We start from the raw sequence: 26,625 nt of genomic DNA, 5'->3' as shown, positions 1-26,625 counted from the left end.
ACAGAGTAGAACATAGTTAAATCTGATTACAAACTGTATTTTAAAATTCTAAGTAAAGTCATCAGAACATCAAAATACATATAGGCCTACATTTAAGAAAAAAATAAACTTCTCCAGCAACAAATAAAAACTATTTGGAATATGGTAAAAAATGACAGAGCAAAAATCAAGGAAATGATGGAATGTCTGAAACGGTATATAGTGAACTGATCAAAGGTAACCCTGAATGTGCAGAAACTTTTAATAACTTCTTTGGTAAGTAGCAGATAACTTAGATTTGAACATTTATCACACAGCATACATTTCATAAGAAAACCCTTCAAAAACATGTTTGTCAAATTTCACACACACACACACACACACACACACACGCGCGCAACTGTAACCACACTGCTCAGTTGCCTGAGACTGCAGTAGTTGTGTGTGTGTGTGGGGGGGGGGGGGGGGAGGGGGGGAGTCTAAGGTCTTAATGACTGAAAGCTTTAACTGTGAGAGTCTTTTTATTGTGCCTATCTGTGACTCATCATCTCTGTTATATGATGAGTGGCAACTTTCCTTTTCATAATGTTGTTACATTCCATCCTGGATTTTCCATTGTTTAATTTTTGACTAAACTCACCTTCATCTGGCATCTCCAAAATAAGTTTTCAGTACTATCAACTTGTAAAAATTAATGTTAATGTGGTTAAGATGAAATCAGTAGCAAAATAATGAAATATCATTCAGCTGAACTTAGTGATATTTTGAGTTACTTGGGTAATGAATCTATTTGCAGTGGTATTTTTCCAGAAACACTTTAATGTGCTGCTATCAAGCCACTTCAGAAAACGAAATAGATTTTACACACTTAGTACAGGAAAAAATACTGAGTAGCAAACACTTTAGATTTGAAAAATTACTCTCAACTGAGCAGACCATATTTATCTCGACAGATGATATACTAGAGTCAACATAACAAAAATTACTGCCACTGGAAATATTTGTGACTTGGCTAAGGCTTTGGGTTGTGTGAACTATGAAATCCTAATGTGAGTGAAAATGTTATGGAGCAGGAGGCGCACAGCAGATTCATGGTTTTTATCTTATCTGAACGACACAAAGCAGTGCGTTTCAGCTCTGTGCCAGTCACATATTGATACACACTCAGAATTTGAAACAACCAGATATGATGTACCACAGGTTGGATTTTGGGTCCTCTGTTATTTCTGATATACATGAATGATCTTATCACGTGCAGTGTCAAACCATGAAAATTTTGAATTTTTTGCAGAAGATGAAAGTACAGGTATAAAAATAGTACCAATCCCCCTACCGAAAAGTTTAAACATTGACAGATAGTTCAAAGTAAATGGATTATCATTGAATTTTGGTAAAACTCTGTAAATAGTTTCTAGTACTTCTCACAGAACTCCACAAGCTATCAAAATAAGTTTATTAAATAATGAAATAAAAGAAATGGAAAGTTAAGTTTTTTGGAATACAGGTAGATCACAACCTTACTGGAAACCAGGTTGTCTAGCATTAATGAAGTACTAAAGGAAATTTAAAGATGTAGAAACTAGTTTATTTTTGAAATTACATTCACAGATGAGTTGTATAATTATTTTCTGGGGAAATTCAAGTTAGGGGCTAGTATTTTCAGAATGCAGAAGCATGTTATAAGAATTACATATTGTGTTAATTCAAGAACATTCTGCAGAGACCTTGTAAAAAAAATGGGTATTTGAGAACTGCTTCATAATACATATATTCATTAATGTCTTTTGTCATTACTTATTTCTCTCTTCAAAAATAATTAAAAATAGTGAACAACATGAACATAACCTTAGGACCAGAAACAACATTAGTACAGAAAGGTGTCAGACAGACAGCACATTGTTGCCTGAATAATGTAATGGTGTTTAAGACTGAATTAAAGAACAATGCATTAGGAAACGCCCACTACTCCACTGAAGAGTATCTTCGAAGAAACTCCCAAATTTAAAATAATTTAGTGTCATTTAATTGCTTTGCCATTAAATTAAATGTAAGTCTTGGCAATTACTCTCCTTGGGATTGACAGACTATACTAATGTAATGTTAAGTAAATAATTTAGAAGTAAAGGAGAATGCTCATCACTTAATGTTGTGTCAAACAATCGTCATATTTGCTTTATCCCCAGAGAACCTTGAACCCTACAGTTCAGATAATTTTTTTGAGCATAATCTATTATTTTGATGGGTCTAGAGCTTTCTCACATTCAAAGTTAATCTAATGGCTATTGCTAATGTGAACTGTATTCACACGCATGTCTTGTATTTTCCTATTCCTACCTCAGGCTTTTCTATCCAAGTTTATGGGAGACTTATAACCCGCTTCCACCAAATGTCTGTTCTTGGGCTCTCACAGAGAACAATTTTGGCAGAAGAAATGTCAATATTGAGAAATTGAGTTTCCTGTTCTTGTCAGCTTAGTGATAATCTGTGTGAGCCAACAGTTTCACTTATCTTTAATGATGGATTTCTGTTGTGTGGTGAATAATTTAATATTAATCATTTATGTGAAAGTTACTACTTAATTATAATCCATTGTGATTGACAGAACACATGTTAAATCCTCAAAAATATTTATTTAGGATTTTGAAGATTGGGATGATGTAGGATTGAATATACCAAAACCAGCTGAACTGCTCCAGTTGTATCGTGAGTTTATGAGGCAGTCGGGCCAAAGGAAAGTGCTGTGCCAGAATGTTGCCTGCCAAACTGATGAACTTGACCTTGAGAAGGAATCAAAACTACAAGACATGGTAAGATATTGCAGTATGTTGTCAAAAATCTTGTCGAGCTATTAGATGAAAAATACTCAGTTGCGAAGTTGTTCTTATATTACATTTTGATAGAATCACCAGAATAAATATAGTGTATCTTTTGAGATATATTTAAATTTGTCTTGCATGAAAATTGCACACACAGTCCCAACCCCTCCCTCACTCACTCACTCACAACAGGACTGATAGATGTTTGGGTGAGTTACAGTTTGTGGTGGTGTTTGTATTTGTATGAGCTATTGTTATAAATGTTAAATTATTTTTTGGATGTTCACTCTTGAAAATAACATTTTCTCCCAGTGATCTTAACTTAGAATCTGGATCAAATTAAGTTCCTCCTGTTTCTTGATGCCTCAGGCTTATTTGGTCAAAATTATAACTATGAAATTTTTAAATTTGCAGCCAAGTTTTAATTTTTCACAGTATTTTGTCAGCTTCTTTACCTGAAGAGGATGGGAATATCATAAATTATGACACAGACTTAGCTGCAAACTCGAAAACCTGAGTGTGACATTGCATCTTCTACTTTTGAACATAAGACAAATAAAATTTCCAATTCACCTAGTGATTTCTTTTCATCTTTCATTTCCAAATTAAGCTTGTTAATGTGATGTTTAACGTGTAGTGCCCATTGTATATGGTGACAAAAGAGCAAAGTAATATACCATGATTATGTATAGAACTCCTATTATGATTGGGCATGATATTAAGCCATTTAGTTTCCTGAATGATCTTTTATTAAGAGATTATTAGATGTGAATTACAGTCAGCTAACCACCCAGCCTTGTTCTTTTGTCTTTGAACTCCTTTGTACTTCAATGTCCCATAAAATGTGTTTTCTGTTTTGGGATAGATTTTTGTGCATACACATCTAACTTACAAGTTTGCTCCTCACTTCAAAAACTTTGAAATGTCATCAACTGCATACAGTTTTAGGGATCACGAGGTACAATTATTTTACATTTGAAGAATGTAAACTTTTAATGTAAGCTGTATGATTCAAATACTGTTATCTGAAAGCAGTCATATAGATGTTGAAATGTGTGTTATTGTGTGATGGAAAATGTTTATTTTGTGTGTTATGTATCAGCTGTGTATCTAAGAGCCATGTTTGTAAAGTGAGGTTACAACATATTTTTTACACAGAAAATTGCATATTTATTTCCAAAACTTGTCAGCTGGGCAGGAATAGAACCTTTTCCCCCCTCTCAAAAGATTGTCATTATGCTCCAAGCGTTTGGTATAAAGTTTTGTTTCTTCTCCCCTCTGTCAAGAGATTGTCATTATGTTCCAAGAATTTGGTATCAAGTTCTGTATATCTGTGGCACTGCCACTCCCTCAACTGTCTTCCTTCTCTGTTGAAAAATGTTACCTTAAAGGGAGAAAAAAGAAAGAAAAAGAAAATGGACAGCTTGGTGCTACATTAGTACTAAGGACTTGATCTTCCTAAATATCCCGTCAAGACAATTGCATTTATTCAACCATTTTTTGATTATCTACCTACTTTGCAATTTGCTATGTGACATTAATTTATTGTAAATAGTCTCAATTTTGTGCTAAATGTAAAGGTGCTTCTTATGTTGTGTGTTAGCAAGATTGCTGATGAGGGAGTAAACTCCATGCTAGGTGGAATCGAGAATTGCTGTGTTAATGTTTATGCACAACATTCACACAAATGCTGAATCTGTTGGCCCCAACACTACTTGTTTTGTGTGCTAAGTACTGCTCTTTACTTAGGAGTACTAATATTGCTCCAACAAATATGCTCCGAGCTACAGGCATGTTGTAACCTTACTTTCCAAATGTCTTATGAACTTGGTTTCAGAGTACTCTTAAGTCTCTACTTTCATTATGCACAGGCAATGGAAGTTGAACAACTTAAGGAGCAGTTATCACTTATGGACCAAGAAAAACAAGAGCTCCAAAGGCTGTGGACAATGGACTCCAAATTTGCAGCTGCAAATGTAGATGTTTCTAATGTTACTACACCTGGATCTGATCTGGCTGGAATTCTAACTACCTCAACATCCCATAGTGGGACACCAGAGTGTTTTGAGATCTTGGATGTAGAAACTAAAGATGACTGTAGTGCATTGCAAGATGAAGATGATGAGTTACCTATCAGCCTTACCGACACTGATGCTGAATGGACTCGAGTTGGAAGCACTTGTGGTGCGGAACCTGCAGAAACCTCAAGCAGACTGCAAAATGAGATGACTTCTTCCAGTGCTGAAGCTGAATCAGAAACTAAAGTCCTTTTAGACACCAGTACTTCAAGGTAGTTTATTAGATTGTGTTTCATTGCTGATGTATACAAGTACTTCTATGACATTGACTCGGTTATTGTTTTAAATTTTCATTTCACTTTTGCATACATTAATGTGTCATTTTGATGACTCCAAGAGAAACAGTTTTATTGCCTAAATGTCAGGGATTTGGTTTGTTGTTATCAAAAAGAAAGTTGTCTGATCCAAAATTTGTCTTCCACATCAAAACTTTGTTAGGGCCAACTGAAGAGTTGGACTTTGGTTCAGATTCCATGTAAAATTGCAAATTCTGTAGTGAGTGTCTAGGTGGACTGTACAATTTATATCTAATTTCAGCTGCATTTTTGTATGCAGTACTATGCAAAAAAAAGAACACAAATGTACACAGATCCGATGTAAAAAATCTTCTTCAACTGTGATCAGCAAATTAATTAATTAATTAATTTTGTTACACAGAGCTTATTAAAGAGGAGAACCATCAGGAATGTGGGACAAGTCAAGGTAAACCTTAACAAAGCCAATCATTGTGTGAAATTGAACATTTACACCACATTGTCAAAACTTGTAAATTATAGGGAAAGCTACTGCTTCCTCGATGACATCAAACAGAGACTTCTTATCTGTAATTGGTAGCATAATATTTACGTGAATACACTAGTATTTTCAAAGAAAGTAGTTGGCTTCATCCTTAACAAAAGAGATATGTTTACAGTACACTATTACTTGTCATGCAGGTTTACAAAACACACTACTATTTACTACGGACAATTCTCAATCCTTGAATCGAGGTAATAAGATAATTTGGTGAAGAAGTTGCTAGTAAGGCATTTTTTTGAACTTTTGTTTGATATAGTAGGATTCCAAATTTCTTGTTTTATTAGACAGGAGTTTGTTTAATACCTTTGGTCCATTCTGGATCCTAGGCATGGAGGCAAAATCTACATGAAAATTATTTTTGTGTCGTGGGTTATGACTGCATAAATCCAATTCAGCTGAAACTGATTTTTATTATCAGCAACAAAAGCCATTAAGGAGTAAATGTGGATCCTTAAAAAGGCTTCTGAAAGATGTACAGTCTTCTGAATTATCTACTTAATGCAATATTCGTACTGATCACCTTCTGCTAGCTGTAGTAGACAGGTGGGTGGGAGGGTATCCAAATGAACTCCAAAGAATTTTGCACACAGTTTTTCATTTAGTGTATGACCATTCGTGTGAACATTTGGTTCTGGATTAGACATTTTGCTTGTTAGAAATGGCATGTTATGAATTTTTGATACGAAGATTTAGAATGTTTGTTGTGAAACAATTGTAGGCCTGTTTGTTTATCATTTGGGTGATGTATGAAAAGGTTGATCTACTGATTAGGATGCTTATGTGGTCAGTAAATATTATAAGCTTTGAGTCACCCCTTAAAGTCATTGAAAGATAATTTAAGTCAGTTAAGAACAAGATCAGATCCAGTATCACTCCATGGGGCACTACATGTTATGGTCTCTCTTTCTGAGACCAGTTTCATTGCTATGAGACAATTTGATGACATGCATGCTCTGCCTTCTGTTATGAAGTAAAAATAGATTCATGCAAGAAGGGTGTCAGTAATGTTATAATATTTTATTACAAACAATCCTGTTGGAAGAACATCCACAACTGAGCATTATACCAGAGGTTGAAAATATTGTGACCAGTTTTGGGCTCTCATAAGCCCATCCTCAGGTGTCACACTGGAAATAACACGAGGTGGGAGATAATTTTCACATGCCACAACACGTATAAAAAACAAAAATTTTTAAAAAACATTTTGAAACCGCCGGGCTTGCTAGGTGCTGTGAAATCTATGTCAATGCGACAATGACACCAGACAGTACTACGGACGACAGCCTGGGGTAGGAAATACACAAATAATAGCAGGACACTTACACTGTGCTGTGTCTCCCAAGTGCTGCGGTGGACATGTACTAGGCACAGTGTGTTACCTATGAGCACAGAACAGGGAGTAGCGGATGCGAACGAGATAGCAGATTGGCAAACCAGAGTGGCAAGAGGCCACACATCAGTAGTTTTATACAAGGCCGATTGCATATGAAAAGCACAGGAATTCCTCTCCAGCCTTATGTTCAAAACATACTCATTTAACCCCACAGCTAAGTTTGCCGTGGAAATTAAGAAGGCCCTTAGAGAAACAGATGCGTTATTCACCCCATTTCCTTAAAAAAAAAAAAAAAAACTTTAATACCGATGAATCCGAGAGCGCCCACTTTCAGGGGTGTTGTGAAATTTCATAAGCCATAGGCTTCTTTAAAGCCAATTATCAACACTATTAATGCCCCAGATTACTTATTGACTAAGGAATTGCAAAGTTTCCTTAGTAAGCGTTATTTTTTCCATGATGATTATGCCATCAAGAACAGAGAGGAGTTAATTACACACCTCAAACATGTAACTGCAACCAGTGATACAAATATCCCCATTAAAGAGGTGATTCCTATTATTGAGTACAACTTACAGATGCTCCATCATCTAGAGTCACAAAAAATTAATGAATTCCTTCATCTGCTCAGAATTGTCCTGGACTGTAATTAGTTTGTCTTCAAAGACACCGTATATGGGTAAACTGACGGGTTAGTCATGGGATCCCCCATTGTTAGTGTAATAGCTAATATTTACATCAATCACATTGAACATCAGTTTTTTTTCAACCCACCCACAACACCTTCAAAGAGTAGTGTGCTACAAAAGATACATCAATGACATCATACTTTTATATAACGGAACCGACGCCCAGCTGCAACTATTTCAACATGACTTTAACAAAATGCACCCCAAGATTCAGTGTACGATAGAATACCACTCTGGCTTTACACTCCCATTTTTAGACCCGGAAATTTCGTTACAGGACAGTAATGTTCACTTTAACATATTTAGAAAACCAAGTATGACTAGTTCTATTATTTGTTGCTCTTCAGTCCACCCAAAGCAGCAAAAACTGGCAGCTCTTCATGCTATGCTTTACCGTGTGGCCAGAGTCCCTCTCTCAAAAGAGAATTACCAGTGTGATTTGGATACCATTAAAGTCGTAGCACATGCTAATGGCTACCAGCCAATTGTTGTTTATATTCTTCATCAGCCAATGCAATCAAAAGGCGCTTCCAACGATCTGTATGGGACTACCCTGTCATCTACTAATATTGATAACTCTAAACAAATTTCTTGCAGGATCCCATATGTAGATGTTGTATCTGACAGGATTGACAAATTGCTTAGAAAAGAGAGGATTTACCTGCCTTCTACACCCTGCATAAGGTCGGGCACCTATTGAAGCACCACGAAACCAGAGAAGACAATCGCTACGCACAATCGGGCGTCTATCACATACAGTGTAGTGAGGGCTCTTCCACATACATAGGCCAAACTGGCCGCTCATTTAACATACGGTTCAGAGAGCATGAGGATCTTAGCAATTCCAAATCCGCTCTCACTAACCACCTGAAGGATCATAACCATTCCATTTCAAGTATAAACACAAATTGCAGCATACTACATATTCAACGCAAGGCCCCAGTTTTAAACATTTTAGAAGAAATAGAAATCATCCGCAGCATTTGCCATGATCTGTCTGGCACTTTGAACAAGCAAACTGCGCTTAAGCACGCAGTCTTGCCGAATAACTTTTTTTTTGGAGCAGCGCCCAGCCTCATTTCCTTCTCTTTCTGGTCCCTGATTACTGTACACCATACATGTTTAGTTCTTAATTGGGTCAGTGTTTTTCTGCCATAATTTTTGCAGCCTTCAATAGGCTTAACGAATGTACGGCATATGCATGTTTCCTATAGTGAGGTCTGCAAGGTCCATTTAGTTCATTTTACATAGCTGTAAAATTGACCCCTCTTAATAATATACTTCGCATGTTTTTCATTTTATCCTATGACTATGGCGCATTATAGTACTGTGGCATTATCTGTGCCCTCACTAATTAAAAAATTACCTGTCTTTCATGATGTAAAATGGGTCTCGGGTCTCGTGTAATTCTCGATTAGTTGTCGACTGTTGATTAGCAGGTTTTAAATTGACCCCACTTTTAATGTGTCCTTTTATGCAATTGCTGCTAGATATTAATTGGCATATTACTTTCAGACAGCATAGACTGTAAGTTTTCGTTACTTTTCCCGTTGATCAATAATGAGAGCTTGTAAATAGAAGTGGCACATGTGTATGTTTTTTTAACTGATGGCTGTGGCATGTTGTTCCGTGTTGCCACTTATATATCCTCACTAAATTGAAAACTTGCTTGTCACTCATGTAAAAGAAAAGTTTCACTGCACTTTACGGTTTATATAATAATCTTATATCGCAGCTTCCATTCAGTTTTACCACAGTTCTGTAACTTCTTTAACTTATTTCATGTATTTATTATGTAATTTTTTTTTTATTCATTTTAAATGTAAACCACTAATTCAAATTGTGAACGGCCGGGCTAGTGGCCCCGCATTCTTCTCTCCATCAATAGATGGCAGCACTCTAGTCACTCTGGTTTACCAATTTGCTACCTTGTTTGTATCCGCTACTCCCTGTTCTGTGCTCATAAGTAGCACACCGCATCTAGTACAAATCCACCACGGCGCTTGGGGGCCACAGCACAGTGTAAGTGTCCTGCTATTATTTGTATTTTTCCCTACCCATTCAGTTGTCCATAGGACTGTGTGGTGTCATTTTCGCATTGCTATAGGTTTCTCAGCACCTAGCCTGACCGGCGGTTTCAAAATATTTTTTAAATGTTTTTTAAAAGCTTTTTAAAACTTTATGAAATTTTTTTGTTCTTATATATGTAATGTGAAAATTATCTCCCGCCTCTTATTTCCAGTGCGACACCTGAGGATGGGCTTATGAGAGCCCAAAACTGGTCATGATAATAAAAGAAATTTACTACTGAAGTCGTATTTTCAACCTCTAGTATAATTTTTTAGTTTGGCAAGTAGAATTTTGTAGCCCACACAACCAAAGGATCACAGAACATACCAACAGGATATTTTTTCTTGTTTTTCTGCCAGGAATTCTCTCTGAATGTTGTATGTCTCTCTCTGTGGACAATCTTTTGTGCTCAGAAATGTGAGTCTTATTTTATTGTGGATCATTTTCTCAGAAGATTTTCAAAAATCAGAATGAATGAAATAGGTCTGTAAAGGAAGATAGTTTGCTTATCTCTAGTTTTGTCAGTGGGATTTTCTGCAGCAGATTGAAATCTGTCCAAAAGTGTTCCCTAAGATGATGGTGAATTTCAAACATAACTTAAGGTTAGCTCTATTAAGTCAGGACAAAATTTAATAGTTTGATAGAAACACAATCATAGCTATCATAACCATTACTCTCTAGTAACCTGTTTCTGAAACAAAAACAAATGTCTTTTGATGGTACTTACAGTGCCTGCTGAAGGAAATGTAAAATGATGGATATGTAGTGACAGTTGAAAATTTTTGTTGGACCTGAATACAGATTTCCTCTTTATCACAAGAAATCACAGTAACTTTTAGGCTATCTGAGTATCCCTGCAGACCTGACTCAAACTTCCATTGTCACTAGTGTTTGTATTTATAATTCCTGAACACTAGTAACAGATGTCCCATAGGTTATGTGGGAATAGCACCTCTGAGAGAATGGGAACAGTGGAGGACCATGGCTTAAGCTGCTGCAAAGGATATATATTAACTGAAAAAATTAGTGTGAATCCCAGTCAGTCACAAATTTTCAGTTGTTGCTATGTATTCATTACTTTGCAAGTTAAGCATATCTGAAAAGTTTGGTCTAGTGTGCCACTTTACAGTAACACACTACAGGTTTTTAAAAATGTAAAGTGATAATTGAGTTCCAACTCTTGATGACCACAGTTTGTTCTTTGAATTAAGTAGGGTTCTCTTTTCATAGCACAAGATAATTCAGTCCTAAAAGTTATCCATCAGTGGTCCCTGTTTTTAATTATGTACAGTGTAAGGCAGTGGGTATTTTGTTCCAATATTAACCACTCCCTGCTCCATTCAATTCTCTCAACAGTGAGGAGTAAATGTCTGTATGCCACCATATGTGCTATAGTTTTTCTTATCTTATTCTTTTGGTTCTTGCATTATACATACAATAGATGCAACAAAACTGTGGCCCAGTATCCCTCAAGTACTGGTTCTCTTTATGTAACAGTATTTCATGAAAATATCCCCTTTCTTCCCTTAGTTACCATTTATCACCTAAATGCCTCTGTTACACTTTTCTGTAGACTATATTGATTTGTTGAGATCCAAGCAGCAAGGCTGTGGAGTCCTGATGTAGAACACTGAAAGAATTCTAACAGTGGAGCAGTAGTTTAGAACAACCCTGTTCATCAATCTGCTTGTGCTAGCTAGCTTATGCTCACATCACAGAAGTGAGCCATTGACCAGCTCACAGCATGTGATGGTGAGGGGGGGATCTCAACAAGGTAGTTCCACATGAGAAACTTGTCAACGTCTGTTCTACAGCTGCTAATGTTAGTTCCATGTACCTGTACACTCTGTGGTGGCTAATTAATACCTTTCACAGCAGATTTATTTTCTCAGACTGTTGCATTGATGAGAAATGACAATGAAATGATAGTTACATTTCTTTTAATTGATGAAACAAAGAAAATGGGGCCACTAATTATGAAACTTGCTCTTTTTTTATGACTGTTGCAACTTTATGATGAATGTAGTTTCTGAATGAAGTTGAAATTGATATAAATTTGTATTTTGTAACTATTTTATTCACACTTCAACCTTGAAAACACTGGATGTCAATGAACACTACTTATTTTTTGGGCCATTTTACAAGCGCTGCTCAATGTAGATTCAAAAATTGACATAATTGTAGCTACAAACTTGTAAAGTTGTGGAAATCAATGTTGAGGAAAATTTTTGTGCAAGTGTATGAGACTTATTTTGTTTGAAACTTCCCATGTAACTGCCTGTCATGCTAAACATCAGGGCTGTAGCTGTAGCTGTGCACTGTGCACTGTCATGTTATAAACTGTTGTTGATGTGTCTGACCATAGCTTTGAAGTTCCTAACCTGGCCATTGTGCTACTTTTCATTGATTTAATATGAGCTGCTTTCCACTTTAAGCATGACACTGTAAGCATATGCCCTTGCATCTAAGGCTATGGCAAACCCAACATGTCAGCATTCCTCTGAAAATAGCACTTTCACTGCCCTATGCAATGACATCTAACTGCCTCATTTTATTATGAAATCTCATTTCCCAATAGCGAGTGAGCATGAGTGCCATGCTCTCCTAGCCGCCTCCTGAACAGGACTGGTTTGGAATTTAGTTCAGTAATTCTGCTTATAGTTTACTTAACATTTTTTTAAAGGATTCTCCCAACAGATTGTCACCCAGTATCCTTCCCTAGCACTTATTCCACATGTTCATTGTGCTAATTTATTTTGTCATAATACTTGTGCAAACAATATGACATTCATCATATGCTGCTGCTGCTGCTGCTGCTATGTAAGGAAAGCTGCTGATCAGTATTCACATTTATGCAAAGCTGCTTTATCAGTTCGCCAAATGTAAATAGTGACAAAATCACTCTGTGTTTCTAGACAATCGCCCAAGTGGTGACACTTTCCAACAGATAATAGTATCTTCACAGAAAAATCTGAGAATCCTGCAGACTTTATCTGATAAGCCATTCGTGGATATTGAGACCATTAGGTATCTTACTATGCTTCTTTTGTGGTTAATCTGATGTTATTTCCATTTTTGTTAACCATTTGCTATGTAGCATAAGGAACTGGTCTCTGTGAGTCAAAAAATTCTTTGAGGCAATCTTAAATATGAGGAGCTGCATCAAATGATCATATCTCAGTTGACAGATTGATAATTTAGGAAGACAGAATCTACCTGTTTACCTGTGTATGGTATATAGGAAAAGGGAATTCTGCTTCATATGAATGGTGTTTTCAGAATATCTGTTGATTCTTTGAGAGGAAGTCCATTTCCTTGCAGAAACGCATCATGTTTGAGATTAAAACATCCTCTGGGGTCGAGCAGTAAAAGATATTATAGACACTGGTGTTTCAGTCTCATGAATCGCTTGACTTAATTTTCGTAGAAACTAGAGTGATATATTCTCTTTTCCAAACATATGGGAATTTGTTCCATAAGTGTGTCTCCATACAAACGCTCAAACAAAGATGCGTATTCTATAGTGTATTAGTGTAAGACATAATATACAGATTGACAATTATTGAATTACATGAAAAAATACGTAAATTAGTTGCAAACTACACTGTGCACACTTTATTCAACATGTAAACTTTGCTACAGATGTTCGGATTTAGGTTATGACATGTTCGATATGGCTGCTATCATTGCCAATGATGTGGCACAGAGTGCAGACCAATAGTGAAATTTTGCATGACCCACTGAAGTGTCGAAACGTCAATGCTATCGATGTACACCTGAATGGCTGTTTTCAGCTCAACCCCACAAAAATGAGTCACACACCTTCAGCTCCGAAGAATATAGCGGCCAGTTGAGGCCCAAGCCAGAGCCAGAATGCACTCCCCATAGTGCTCCTCCAGTATATCAAACATTCTCCTGCTTTGATAGGGTCAAACTCTGTCTTGCATGAACAACATGTTGTTGAAATCATTTGGGTAATGGGGATGAAATCATCTTCCAAAACCTTCATGTACCATCAGTAGTCACCGTGCCATCAAGAAATATCACACTGATTATTCCGTGACTGGACACTGCACATCATACAGTCGCCCGTTGAGGGTGAAGAGACTTCTCAATCACGGAATGCGGATTATCAGTCCCCCAAATGCACCGATTTTGCTTATTGACAAATGCATCCAAATGGAAGTGGACTTTGTTGCTAGACCAAACCATAATGCGCATACTAATTCCCATCATGCTCCATGGCCAACTGTGCAGTTTGAATGTCTTAACATGAATCGTTCAGAAGTTATGACGATTTTATTTCATATAGTTCAATAATTGTCACCCTATAAATTTTACTCTGGGCATGATGCTTGGTTTACTTAGAATGGTTTAAATACTAGGAAAGCTTATTTAAATGGACTCATTTTTGTGTTTTTACAGTGGTCAGGTGGTAGTAAAGTATTTTTAAATGCAGTTTAATATTTCAGATTTGTTTTTGTTTGCTGTTTAGAACCAGCTGATTCATGGCCTTGGCAATAATCGAGTATCATTGGAGTTTTCTGTGAGGAGTAACACATGTGCTGGCACCAGATTGTTCTATAATTTCCATAGTCATTCATAATAGTTCACACACACTAGAACCATGCACTGTACATGAAAAGGATTATGTTGGACAATCACACTTAAGTAGTACACTGTGCTAGGAACCTACATTGGTATTTTGTGAATGAATGCCTATGGAAATGAGTTCTGAACTGAGAGGTGATTCAGAGATGCAGTTAAGTTATTCCTTTGCTGTTTCTGTATTCCTGAGCTTTGTCATGTTGTATTTATATGATCCCAATTGTTTGTTTCTTTGTTTTTTTAATTTTGACGGTCATCTCTTCACTCAATGATTCAGTCTTTCTGACCTAGTTGAGTGAGTCACATTGACCCCCAGTGAGCATTTGGTAATTGTTGTAATTTATACTGTAATATGGCATTCAACTGTGGCACGTATAAGTCATGTTGTTTCTTCCATTTCCCTGGATGATGGTTTAGGACCATATCCAGTAGGAATCAATTTATGAACTTCAGTACAATCAAGTTGTCATGCATTTCTTGGAATTGTATCTATTAGTTGTGGCTTAAGGTTGAACAGTTCATTCTCTTCTGTAATCTTGTATTTGTGTCTCATTGTCATCATCATGGGCTTTCAACATCACTTACCCCTGACTTGTAGGTCCAGAATACAGGTATTAAGCTACCTTCTCTCTCTCTCTCTCTCTCTCTCTCTCTCTCTCTCTCTCTTTTTTCCTGTGAATTTTAAATTTGCCCTCTTTTGTGGCTGTAAGCAACTTGTACAAGGATAAGCCACCTATTTAATAATATGTATTTCTCATTCTAGGTCATTACCACCTGCATTTCGAAAGGAAGTGTTAGTGCGCTGTTTTGTGGATACATCAAAACAGCATGAGAGCCAGCCGTTACTGGCAGAGATACCAGAGAAAGACAATTTAAGTGATTATTTACTTCCTGTGTTAGGGCAGACATTGCCACGTGTCATACCAAACATTATTCTTAACAAACGTGAGGTATGTAAATAAGAACATCTATTTTGTGTTTCCTCAGGGTATAATATCATAGAGAATATCTTTTTCAGTTTTTATAATATTTGTAATATTCAGTTGATTTTTTTTTAAACAAAAATAGTTAGCTATTTACTTGTTTGGTGACTTTTTGCTAAGGTGTGGAATGAGTCAGTTTGACAATTGAATCGGTCAGAGCTGAAAGGCCTTAAGTCAATTTTCACAATTTTTCATGAGAAGGAAAAGACTGTATAGATGTATCTAAGCCAAATAAATATTGATTTAACTTCTATTATCTATAAAATAATTTATTATAATGTAATTTTTGTTAGTGAAAATACAATTTGAATGTTTCATCCACATTTATTTTTGTTTTTAAAAAATGGACTTAATGCTTTTCACCCTGCAGTTACTAGTAAATTCACAACCTGTATTGATTAATAAATTTAATATGGTATATTAATCATGTGTTTATTGAATACATATTGATGGACAACAGTAATATTAATTACAAAATGTATTATTACTATGACTGAATATAATTTAAATTCATGAAGAAACACACACATATAACTATTAGGGACAGAAAGATTCACTCAGAGTTCCGATAATTGTCCAATTTAGAATGTTCTCATAAAATTCCATTGCATCGTGAGGGACATATTTCACTAACTTTCCAATGTCCTGTATCTTTTTGAAGTTTATGGGAACTTTTGTTCTTGTATACCTTTTCAGATGGCATGGTAAGATAAGGCAGCAACCATGACTTTCCCAGAAAGAGTCTGTATATAACAGGAGAGCTGATGTAAACAGACGCTTCAACCTCTCCAATCTTGTTGTTGCAGTACTTGAATTGCTTGAATTTTAAGAGAGAAAATGCCTGCCTGTTATGTCTTGGAAATCTTCAATTTCCTTTGATATAACAGTCCTATTAAAACAGGAAGGCCACCATTTATCAAAATCAGTGATTTCAGTGCACTCTGCAACATGAACTTCCACATTTTTTCTGCTGTTTGATATTAATTCAACATATTCTTTTGCAATATAAACTCTTTCCCAATTTTTTATTCTATTCTTGAATACCCCAAAATTTCTATCACATGGTAGGTATGAATGACCATGTTCAGGAAACATATGGGTGATTGACTCAAATCTACCAACTGTAGTCAGTCCTATACATTCTCACCATTGTGTGATTTTGGTTTTGTCCAGTACATCCATCTGAGAACAGGTTGAGATGCTTGATTGTGTCTGGAACGTAGTTTTTAATGTAGTGGTATAGAAAAGTGCACCCCTCATTCGCACCTTTTCTTCTATCACCCTCATGATAAAGATAGACCACGTTGCTGTCATCTTTTAAATTGTGGATATTTTACACATTTACCCATAGTTGCTGCATATAAAATACTTCTTGCACAGGAATTTCTGGTAATGGCAAATTCTGCATATAGTCAAAGGCAGCAATGGCACCTATTTCTTCATTTTGAAGACACTGAGACTTGGCTTCTTTCATGGATGTGTAAAACTTTCAATTCCTTCGAAGATGATTCTGCAAATCTCCCTTGGCTGCAAGTTTTGAAGCTTCACAGAGATGGGGACTTTTTAATTTCACTTTAAGCTCCTCACAAATAGAACAAACATCCATCTGTGGTCTGCAGAACTTATAATTATACTTTTTGTGAAAATACTGCCTGTAGAAGTCATATTTCACAGCTGCACCTGGATATGCGGTACAATACATTTGATACATTGTTTTCACACACAGTCACTGCTTCACTGCAAGGGCCATTTGGATACTCCCTTCCAGCACTAATTTCTCTGAACCATGCAGGTGGGAATTCTCTCTCCAGCATTTCCTGTGCTCTCACATTACCCCTGGCATAAACCTCTGCTAACATGTTCCTCACTGCCTCACCTTATCTTCTCTCTCTCTCTCTCTCTCTCTCTCTCTCTCTCTCTCTCTCCCTCTCCCTCTCTCCTCCTACCTCCCCCCCCCCCCAACCTTTCCCTTCTTCTTCATCTCCACTTTCCTCTCCTCCACCTCTTCCCCTTTCTATCTCTGATAATGCTCTACCCTCTGAACACCTTTTGTCTTGTCGTGCAACCACTAATTCATCTGTTGAAAGCTCTGCCGCATACTGCCCTGTGTCCCACTCCTTCACTCTTGTGTCCTTCTGTACCCCTTCCCCACCTCCACCTGACAGGCAACAACTATCAATAATTGAGCAAGAGCTCGAAAGCTTATGTAAATACTGTTTTCTAATGCAGGTATCTCTGCACCACATATCATGTAGCTTCAGATGAGAGGTTGCCTTTCATTTATTTTATGTGTTATTCCATCCAGAAATTTTCATTGTTGTTAAAAGTTAATTCAGAAGTTTGGAAGATTCCAAAGTAACCAATTTGATTTTAGTCAAACAGTGGAAAACCCAGGATGGAAAGTAACAATATTATGAGAAGGAAAGTTGTTACCCACCCTAAAGCAGAGATGCTGAGTCGCAGATAGGCACAACAAAAATACTCACAATTAAAGCTTTCGGCCAAGGCCTTCATCAACAATAGACTCACAAATGTGCACACTGCAAGACATGATGTACTAGAAACATTTATTTGTAAACGGTTATGCTTATTACATATGATGATAGAAATTTTAGCCCATAATGTGTTAGTGTGGAACTGAATAAAAATATTTTTCTCATTTACTTACAGGAAATAATACCTCTTATAGTCATGACAATTCAGCTTCATCCAGAGGCAGACAGTAGAGACAAGTTGTTAAATCTGTTGTTCAACCTGAAGAAGAAACCTAATGAAGAAGAGAGGTTAACAATTATTGCAGGTCAGTAAATTTTCAGTAACTCTTACATCAGCTACAAAAATAATGAAAGATAAGTACATGCCTGATTTTGTTCATTAGTTTTTCAACCTCTTCTTACATGTTCTGACTTGCTTCCTTTTAAGACAACTATTCAGTTTGTATTCTTGAATATTACTATCACCACAGTTTTGTAGTTCATTCTGTTTCTTGCCTTAAAGGCTGATAAACTCTGGAAAACATTTTCCATTATTCCTATAGGAATCAATTGCATTTGAATCATTTGTATATTTTTTGTAGAGACAAAAATCAGCACTTTGTTGAAAATAAATGTTAATTGTTTCCAACATTGTTCTTGTGGGCTATTGGAGATACACATAACAAGCAGTTATTTGGATGGCTTCCATATTATAAAGAACTTTGTGACATGGATTTGCATTATTTTATTTCTGGCGTAGTATACACTTTTTAGATTGTGTGTGACAAATTAAAATTGTGCAGTGGCTTGGGAAATTTGTCTGTCATGGGTAGTGCTTTTCCAGCTGAGCTACTCAAGCACACCTTGTGAAAGTAATTGAAGCTTCCATTTCTCACTGGATCCTCTCCACTCCTTCCAAACTTTGTACACATTTTCCTGAAATGCTGCAATGCTAGCACCTCTGGTTGTCACTTATAGTTACCATGCATAACCATACCATCAATGATACATTATCCAACTGAAAGTGGATATACAGCAGGCCTTCGCATCCATCTAACAGATGTCTTATCTCCCTGGTCATTACATGAAATGTATGTTGGTGGAGGTAGAATTGTTCTGCAGTCAGCTTTAAATGCCAGTTCTCTAAATGTTCTCAATAGTGTTGCTCGAAGAGAGTGTCACCTTCTCTCCAGGGATTCCCACTTGAGTTTTTGAATCGTCTCTGCAACACTTGCATGTTGTTCGAACTGGTAACAAATCTGGCATTCCACTTCCGAATTGCTTCGATATCTTATTTTAACACTTACCATGCTGTTGCTGTAATATTAGGTTGGGTGCAGAAAAGAAGAAAATGCAGCTGCCGTAACGTTTGTGCAGTATTCAGTGTTATTTTGAATTACACACATAATTTTACTGTGCCTATTAAAAACTGTAGGTTCTTTAATGCTTTTAGTCAATCACTTTAGTGTTAGACCACAGGAACTAAGGTGGTTTGGTTGTGGTTTGTCTGTTACATTTTCTATGGTGTTCTTTCATTTGTTTACCTTTGTTTTTGGCATGTGTATTATTGATGTTAACTTGTTTATCTTCTTTTTAATTGCTGTGGCATGTGATAAAGATGCAAAACTTCAAAAAATGATTCATTCATCCTATAAGCTTCATCATTTCCTGAAAAAGATTTATCTTCCACATACATGAATGTTGCCCCACATGAAATTGAAACCATGTCATTTCAAAAAGAACTTGTAGTTTTTTTTATATTTCATACTAAGCTCGTTCTATAGCGATTGAAAGTTTAATGAAACTATTGGAAATCAGCCAGAGCACAGGGAGTGGCATGCAGCTAGCGGTTAGCATGGTAAGAGTTAATTTCAACGTGTTTTGGATACCAAATACTCAAGCACTACTCAAGAATAGGTCACTCTAGTGTCCTATATGCGGTCTCCTTTACAGATGAACCACACTTTCCCAAAATTCGTCCAGTAACCTCACCTCAACTATTCATCTTCCCTAAAGCAATCCTGATGTTCTTGTTCCATTTCATATTGCTTCGCAACATTATGCCCAGATATTTAAATGACATGGTTGTTTCAAGCAGGACACTACTAATGCTGTTTCCAAACATTACAGGCATGTTTTTCCTACTTACATTTTTGTACATTTAGAGCTAGCTGCCATTCATCATGCCACCTATTAATTTGTCTAAGTCATCTTGTATCCTTATATGGTCACTCAACTTCCACACCTTCCCATTCACCACAGCTTCATCAGCAAACAACTGCAGACTGCTGCCCACCCTGTCGACCAGATTGTTTATTTATATAGAAAATAATAGTGTTCTATCACACTTCCCTGGGACATTCCTGCTGATATTGTTGTGTCTTATGAACTTTTGTTGTCGAGTACACCATACTGGTTTCTATTATTTATGAAATCTTTGAGACATTCACATATCAGGCAACCTATTTCATATGCTCATACCTTTGTTAAGTCTGCAGTGGAGCACAGTGTCAAATGTGCAGTACCTACTGTCTGTGTCCATCATTAAACTTTTATGATGGGAACTGAAGCCAGCAAGGTTTCTACTGTAGTTCAGTCACTTCCCACTGCTAATTGATTTAATGGTCAGCCTCTCTCTCTCTCTCTCTCTCTCTCTCTCTCTCTCTCTCTCTCTCTCTCTCTAGACATTTAGTTGATTAGAGTGATTGATACCTTCATTGACTGATTTATTGAGTAATTGATTCATTCATGCATATGTTCATGCATATTTAAACTTCAACCTTGAATAAGTTTATAGGGGAAGTTTGAAATTAGATCTGAAAATCATCTATAAAAAGACAAAAATAATCTACAATGAAGCATAGAAGGGAAGACTAAAAATAAACACTGAGGTCATAGAACCAGTTGACAAATTTTCATATTTAGGACAGTTGAAGACAACAGCAGGGTGGATGGGAAAGAAAATAAACAGAAGATTGGAAATGTTCTGAAAAGAGTTTGGTAAACTAAATATTGTTTTCAAAACTTAGCTCCAGAGTCATCTGTAAAGCAATAATAAAGCAATAATACTATGAAGAGACTAGATTGCTACTCACCATAAACATGGCATGTTCAGTTGCAGACAGGCACTATGAAAAGACTGTCACATGCTGAGCTTTTGGCTAAAGCCTTCATCAGAAAAGAAAGGAAAAGACACACACATTCACACAAGCAAGCATATCTCTCACACACATCATCACTATCTTTGGCCACTATGGCTAGACTTCAACTATCGTATTGAATGAAAACAGCACCACAGAGTGTGGTAGGGCAGGGGTAGGGATAGCATGATATGGATGTCGGGAAAGAAGAGTGCTGTCTGCTGGAGCATGCAGGGATTAGAAGGTGGCAGGACAAGGATGCAAGGCACAGTGTTGGTCAGTAGCGGGGAGGGGGGTCAGAAAAGGAGAGGAACAGAGAACAAGAAAAGACTTTTGGGTGTGTTGGCAGAGAATAGTGCACAATGAGGGTGAAATAATCAAAAGTTGTGCAATGATTTTCATATTCATGTGACCACCAACCAGCTGTCCATGAGGATAAATGGCCACTGCTGAACTGTGGCCTATAGCAAAGTGACCACCCTGTCGTACGACATTCAGTTGAACATAACTTGCTTGATTTCACTGCCTGCTTCACAACTTGGGCCATCTGCATCCCCCCATCCGTCACCAATTTCTGAACTGCACGGAAGGAAGTTATCCTTACAACGTATTCTCTGCTCCTGAAATTATCCTGATGTCAACTTACAATAACCTATTGTCCCCACACTCTTCACCCAACAGTTTCCAACCCCTCTGTCTTATCACCTCCCACTAATTCACATCCCCTCACCCTCATGTACGCCACTCTCTGCCGATGCACCCACCGGCCTTTTCTCCCTCTCTGCTCCATTTATTTTTCATATCCCATTCCCACCTTCCCCTCTCCACCACAGCGTCCCAATGTTGCACACAGCAGCCTTGTCCTAGTGCCTTCTAGTTCCTGTGTGCTCCACCAGACATCCCCACCACCTGTACCCTGCTGTTGCTTCCCTTTCCCTGCAACACTCTGTATTGCTACTTTCATTGAACTTGACTGTTACAGTCTGGCTGGAGGGCCTTGAGACTGTGGTCATGCTTGCATTAGGTGAGCCTACTTGTGTGAACGTGTGTGTGTGTGTGTGTGTGTGTGTGTGTGTGTGTGTGTGTGTTTTCCTTTCTTTTCTGAAGATGGCTTTGGCAGGAAGCTCAGTGTGTAACAATCTTTTCATTGTGCTGTTCTCCAACTCAATCTGTCATCTTTAAGTTGAGTAGCAACCTATCCTTTTGATAATATTGCTGATTTTTGTGCTTGAAGTTTACAATAAGTTTGTTTTACAGGTTTTGAGTTATGATAGTGAGGCTATTTATGCAAGAATTGGAACTTTGCACCTTAGGGTTACTAGTAGTGGCAGGAAAACAAATTGCTGGATCAGGGAACAGACTGTATTGGAATATGAAATAGAAATGGGCGGGTAATGTAGCCAAATGAAAGAATGGATGGTACATGGACCAGTATTGTTCTTTGCTGGATTCCCCAAGATAAGAAAAGACATGACAATATGGTGTTACGTGGATAGACAAAATTAGAAAAAATGCAGCAACATCATGAAATTGTTTTGCTGAAGATCCTAATGCATTGAAAAATATTGAGAATGCCTTTATCCAGCAGTGGATGTCAAGTGACTAATGATGAATATTTGTCAGATGCTGTAGACCATTCCAGATTCCCACACTCTGTGAGCATTGACACACTGTGGTGACTAAATTCTAGCCCAATAAGCAGGCAATCATACATGTCATTTTTTCAGTATTATACAGTGTAACATGTTCACTTTGTGGGTAAGTGAAAAAGTACAAGGCATGTTTTTTTTTAGTAAGTACCATTTTGAAATAAAAATATAACAAGTAGTCTTTCCATAGCAATTTTATTTTTACATGAAAGCCAGTACTTTAATGTACTCTTCTGCTTAATTTCCACCAATATTAAGGCACTAACATATTGCACAACTAGCTTTCATATACCTCCTCCAGTTGAGGATCCTGCTGACTGAAACAGGCACTGTGGTTGGTTTTTTTAGTGCTAAGTGTGTGGTTGAAATTCATCATCAGGTCAGTGAAGTGTATGGAGAAAACATTATGAGTGATGAGATGGTGCAGCAATGGGTGAGAGCTTTCAAAGATCGCTGTATGAGACTCACAATGAGGAACAAAGTGAGAGACCTCCAGTCATTACTGATGATTTGGTGCAGAAAGTTGGAAATTGTGAAAGAGACCAGTTGCTTTATGAGATTTAGACATGTGATGAGTTTCCTCAATTTTCAAGAAGTGAGCTTTATTTGAAACTATATTACAATGGGTGTCTAATCAGGCAGCAGATTTCTACAATGATGGTATTTAAAATTTTGTTGTATGGTATGATAAATGAGTCAATATGTGTGGGAATTACACAGAAAAGTATGTTAAAGTACAGGCCTTCTTGTAAAAATAAGTTTGCTAAGACAAATTTATCTGCTTTATTTTTATTTCAGGATTGTATTTGCTTATAAAACGTGCCTTGTGCAAATGAAATGGCCTAACATTTGATTACTGTGTGGTGTTCGTTTGTCAAAGTTTGTGCCTTTCACACTCGGCATGCTTTGATGTTTGTGTATTTGGGTAATACTGAGATACCCAGTGATTCAAATTGCATGTTAAATTGTAGGGCCACCCATCACTGGCTCCATGAGCAAGTTATAACAAAGTAAGTACTCCAGCTCGAATGGCTAAAACAGAATAAAAGTTATTTTAAAATCGGAGATGTCTGCTCTAGGATCCATGGAGGTCATTTATCTGTAAAACTTTGCATTTGTGTAAAGTCATTGTTTGGAGGTTAACGAATCTGCAGGCTACAGAAGTAGCATTTCTTATTCATATTTTCTTAAATAGAAGTATCCTTGTTGTCATATGTTATTCACTGACTCATTATTGAGTGCAAATATGGTGTTATAATGAAGTGATTAAAACGTATTGGAGTGTAACAGTTCATTGCAAAGATGTTGACAGTGTGATCTCTGTGGCCTTTAATGTCAGTCTGCTACAGTACAGATACACTGAAAACAATACAGATGTCTACAAGTTGCCTTTGTCAAGTGGATGTACTGTGTCACTCTACTGTGTTGTAATTCCTTCATTTAAGCTTCACATTTGCCCTTTGATGACAGATGTGGGAATAATGTACAACAACACAGCAACTTCTATTTTGGGAAATATGACAACATAAGTGCTGTGTGTGTTAGTGTATATTGTTTCAAGCAAATGTTTAGCTTTTTGCCAAATAAAATCCAGTTATAACTCTTGTAAATCTGCTGGTTATAATTGTCTGTTACACAGTATTATTGTTTGAGTAATTTCTGCTTCTTTTGTTCTTAGATTTATTAACCTTCAGACTTTGATTATAAACAAATAGAGAGTTTTATCTACAAATGACCTTGTCGGGTGGTAGAACAGATACATCTCAGCATTTTAAAGTAATCAAACTGGTATACTTCTTTGCCAGGTCAGCACCAAACACTTAAATAAATTGTCACCTTAACACTCCTTTTATATAAAATGTTGCTTATTGAGTATTCAATCACAGTTAAGTATTATTAATCAGGATCCAGTTAGTCTGTGCCCTGAATCTGTGTGCCTTCTTCCTCCAACTTGGCTCAGACTTTACCTCCTTTACAGACTACAGATACAGCTGCTGAAAATTAACTTCTGATTCTCATTCACTCCACACATAAATAAGAAGTGAGAGTCAATTCACTTAACAGATCTGATATTAAACTTGATAATTAACAGTTGCAACACATTTATTATGTTTGGCATTTTGGGTTCGTAGATTTCATGATGCTCTTTCTTCCATACCACCCACTCCATGGAACTCCTATCTCCATCTCAGCAGGTAAGATCGTCTGACTCTTTAGCTGTACGTTCTTTATTTATAGGCACGACTGTTTTTGCAGCATTTTAGCTACATCATTGTGTGTCATCTATACAAACTGATAGACAAAAACTCACATGAGGCAAGAAAACATAACTAAAATGAAAAGGTATATAAGATGAACACACAAAATGAAGCCATGTTCTGATAGGCAATTTTTCTCTAAGTGGTGGATGTTAAACATAAAATAGTATAAAGTAACATAAATGCTCTATAAAATAATGTAAATGCTCATGTGATATGCTCCTACAATGCCTAGATGATACAAAGGCAATTGTTTTGTACCCACATTCAGTGACTGCAAAATTAATTTCTGTAAACTGATGTGAAAAATATCTTACATACCACTCATTGTGTATGTTAATACGTGGTGATTTATTCCAGGCATGGTGGCAATAGCACAGTGCTCAGGGCCAGCCCTTGTGGAGACAGAAGTGCTTCCTCAGTGTTGGGAGCAGCTGAGCCACAAACACATTGAAAGGCGGCTTTTGGTTGTAGAATCCTGTAGTGCACTGGCACCGTATGTTTCTGTAAGTTTTCATTATTACATGATGATGTAGTAAACAGCTTTCTTTGATTTTAAGCAGTGTTTTCAGATAGGACAATTATTCAGTGCTCAAATAGTTGGCACCTTCTATTTGTCTCCTACTTTTATTTCTTCCTACTTGCCCCTTTTGCTGAAATTTTTAATCTTATCAACTCCTTCATGGATATTCGCATACCTTTCTACACCATAACAATACTTGGGAAAGGAACTCTGCATGCTTATCAACTAACAAGTGTCTCCTGGTTTTATGCATGCAGTCACCATCAGCAGAAATCTTGGAGCTGACATAATTGAACCTAGAAACTGCCTCCATTGTTTCTCCTCCTATATTCCATGAAGTAATAGGTCAAGTTGCCATAAGTTTCATTTTTTCAATATTCAGCCTTAGACCAGTCTGTGCACTTTCTTCTTTCACCACCTGTTAGAGGATATTTACCTCTTTCCACTTTCTACCATCAGTGTGGCATCGTCTGCATATCGAAGGTTATTTGTACTTACCCCAGATATTTTAATTCTGTTTTCTTTATCATCTAACCTGATGTTCCTCATTATGTGCTCAGTGTACGGGTTGAATAAATGAGGTGACATAAAGCACCATTGCGATGCTCCTTTCTGTATCTTTGACCTATTTAGTTGTTCCATGTATGGTTCTCACAGTGACTTCTTGTTCAGAGTATAAATTCTGTTTGAGGTAAATGAGGTGATCTGGTACTCGCATGTTCTTGAGTAGTTCCCCTAATTACTTGTGACCAACATAGACAAAGGTTTTAGCATAATCAATAAAGCAGATATACACATCTTTTAGGAATTCTCTTGCCTTCGCCATAATCTGTCAGATGTTGGCACTTTGATCTCTGGTCCCTCTTCCTGTATGTAATCCAGCTTGTTCTTCTGACCATTCTCAGTCTGTATACTGGCAAAGTCTATTTTGTAAGATTTAAAGCATGGCTTTGCTAGCATGTGTGATAAATGTGTGTATTCAGTGATTTGAACAGCGTTTAGAAATTCCCTTCTTCAGAATGAGGCTGAACACTGAGATTTTCCAGTCTTTTGGCCACCGTTGGATTCTCTATGCTTTCTGACATATTGAATACAACACTTTTATTGCATTCTTTACAAAGATTCTGAACAATTCTGCTGGAATTCCATCATATCCATTAGCCTTGTTTCCAGCAATACTTTCAGGGGCCCATTTGACTCCACTCTGCAAAATATCTGGCTTTGGTT

At 36.9% G+C, this 26,625-nt stretch overlaps 1 protein-coding gene across 1 annotated transcript in view; it reads left to right on the top strand.

Moving 5' to 3' along the window:
• The window catches only part of LOC126175543 (RAB11-binding protein RELCH homolog), a 110,748-nt gene that overhangs the window by 14,920 nt on the left and 69,203 nt on the right, over positions 1 to 26,625 (top strand). The window contains exons 4-8 of the mRNA XM_049922385.1: positions 2,616 to 2,786; positions 4,667 to 5,085; positions 15,135 to 15,321; positions 18,025 to 18,154; positions 25,236 to 25,381. Of these exons, the coding sequence (XP_049778342.1) occupies positions 2,616 to 2,786; positions 4,667 to 5,085; positions 15,135 to 15,321; positions 18,025 to 18,154; positions 25,236 to 25,381 (1,053 nt within the window). The remainder of the gene's footprint in view (positions 1 to 2,615; positions 2,787 to 4,666; positions 5,086 to 15,134; positions 15,322 to 18,024; positions 18,155 to 25,235; positions 25,382 to 26,625) is intronic.

The sequence above is a fragment of the Schistocerca cancellata genome, chromosome 3 (genome assembly GCF_023864275.1).
Source record: "Schistocerca cancellata isolate TAMUIC-IGC-003103 chromosome 3, iqSchCanc2.1, whole genome shotgun sequence".
NCBI lineage: Eukaryota > Metazoa > Arthropoda > Insecta > Orthoptera > Acrididae > Schistocerca > Schistocerca cancellata.
This window is presented reverse-complemented; position numbering and strand designations above follow the sequence as displayed.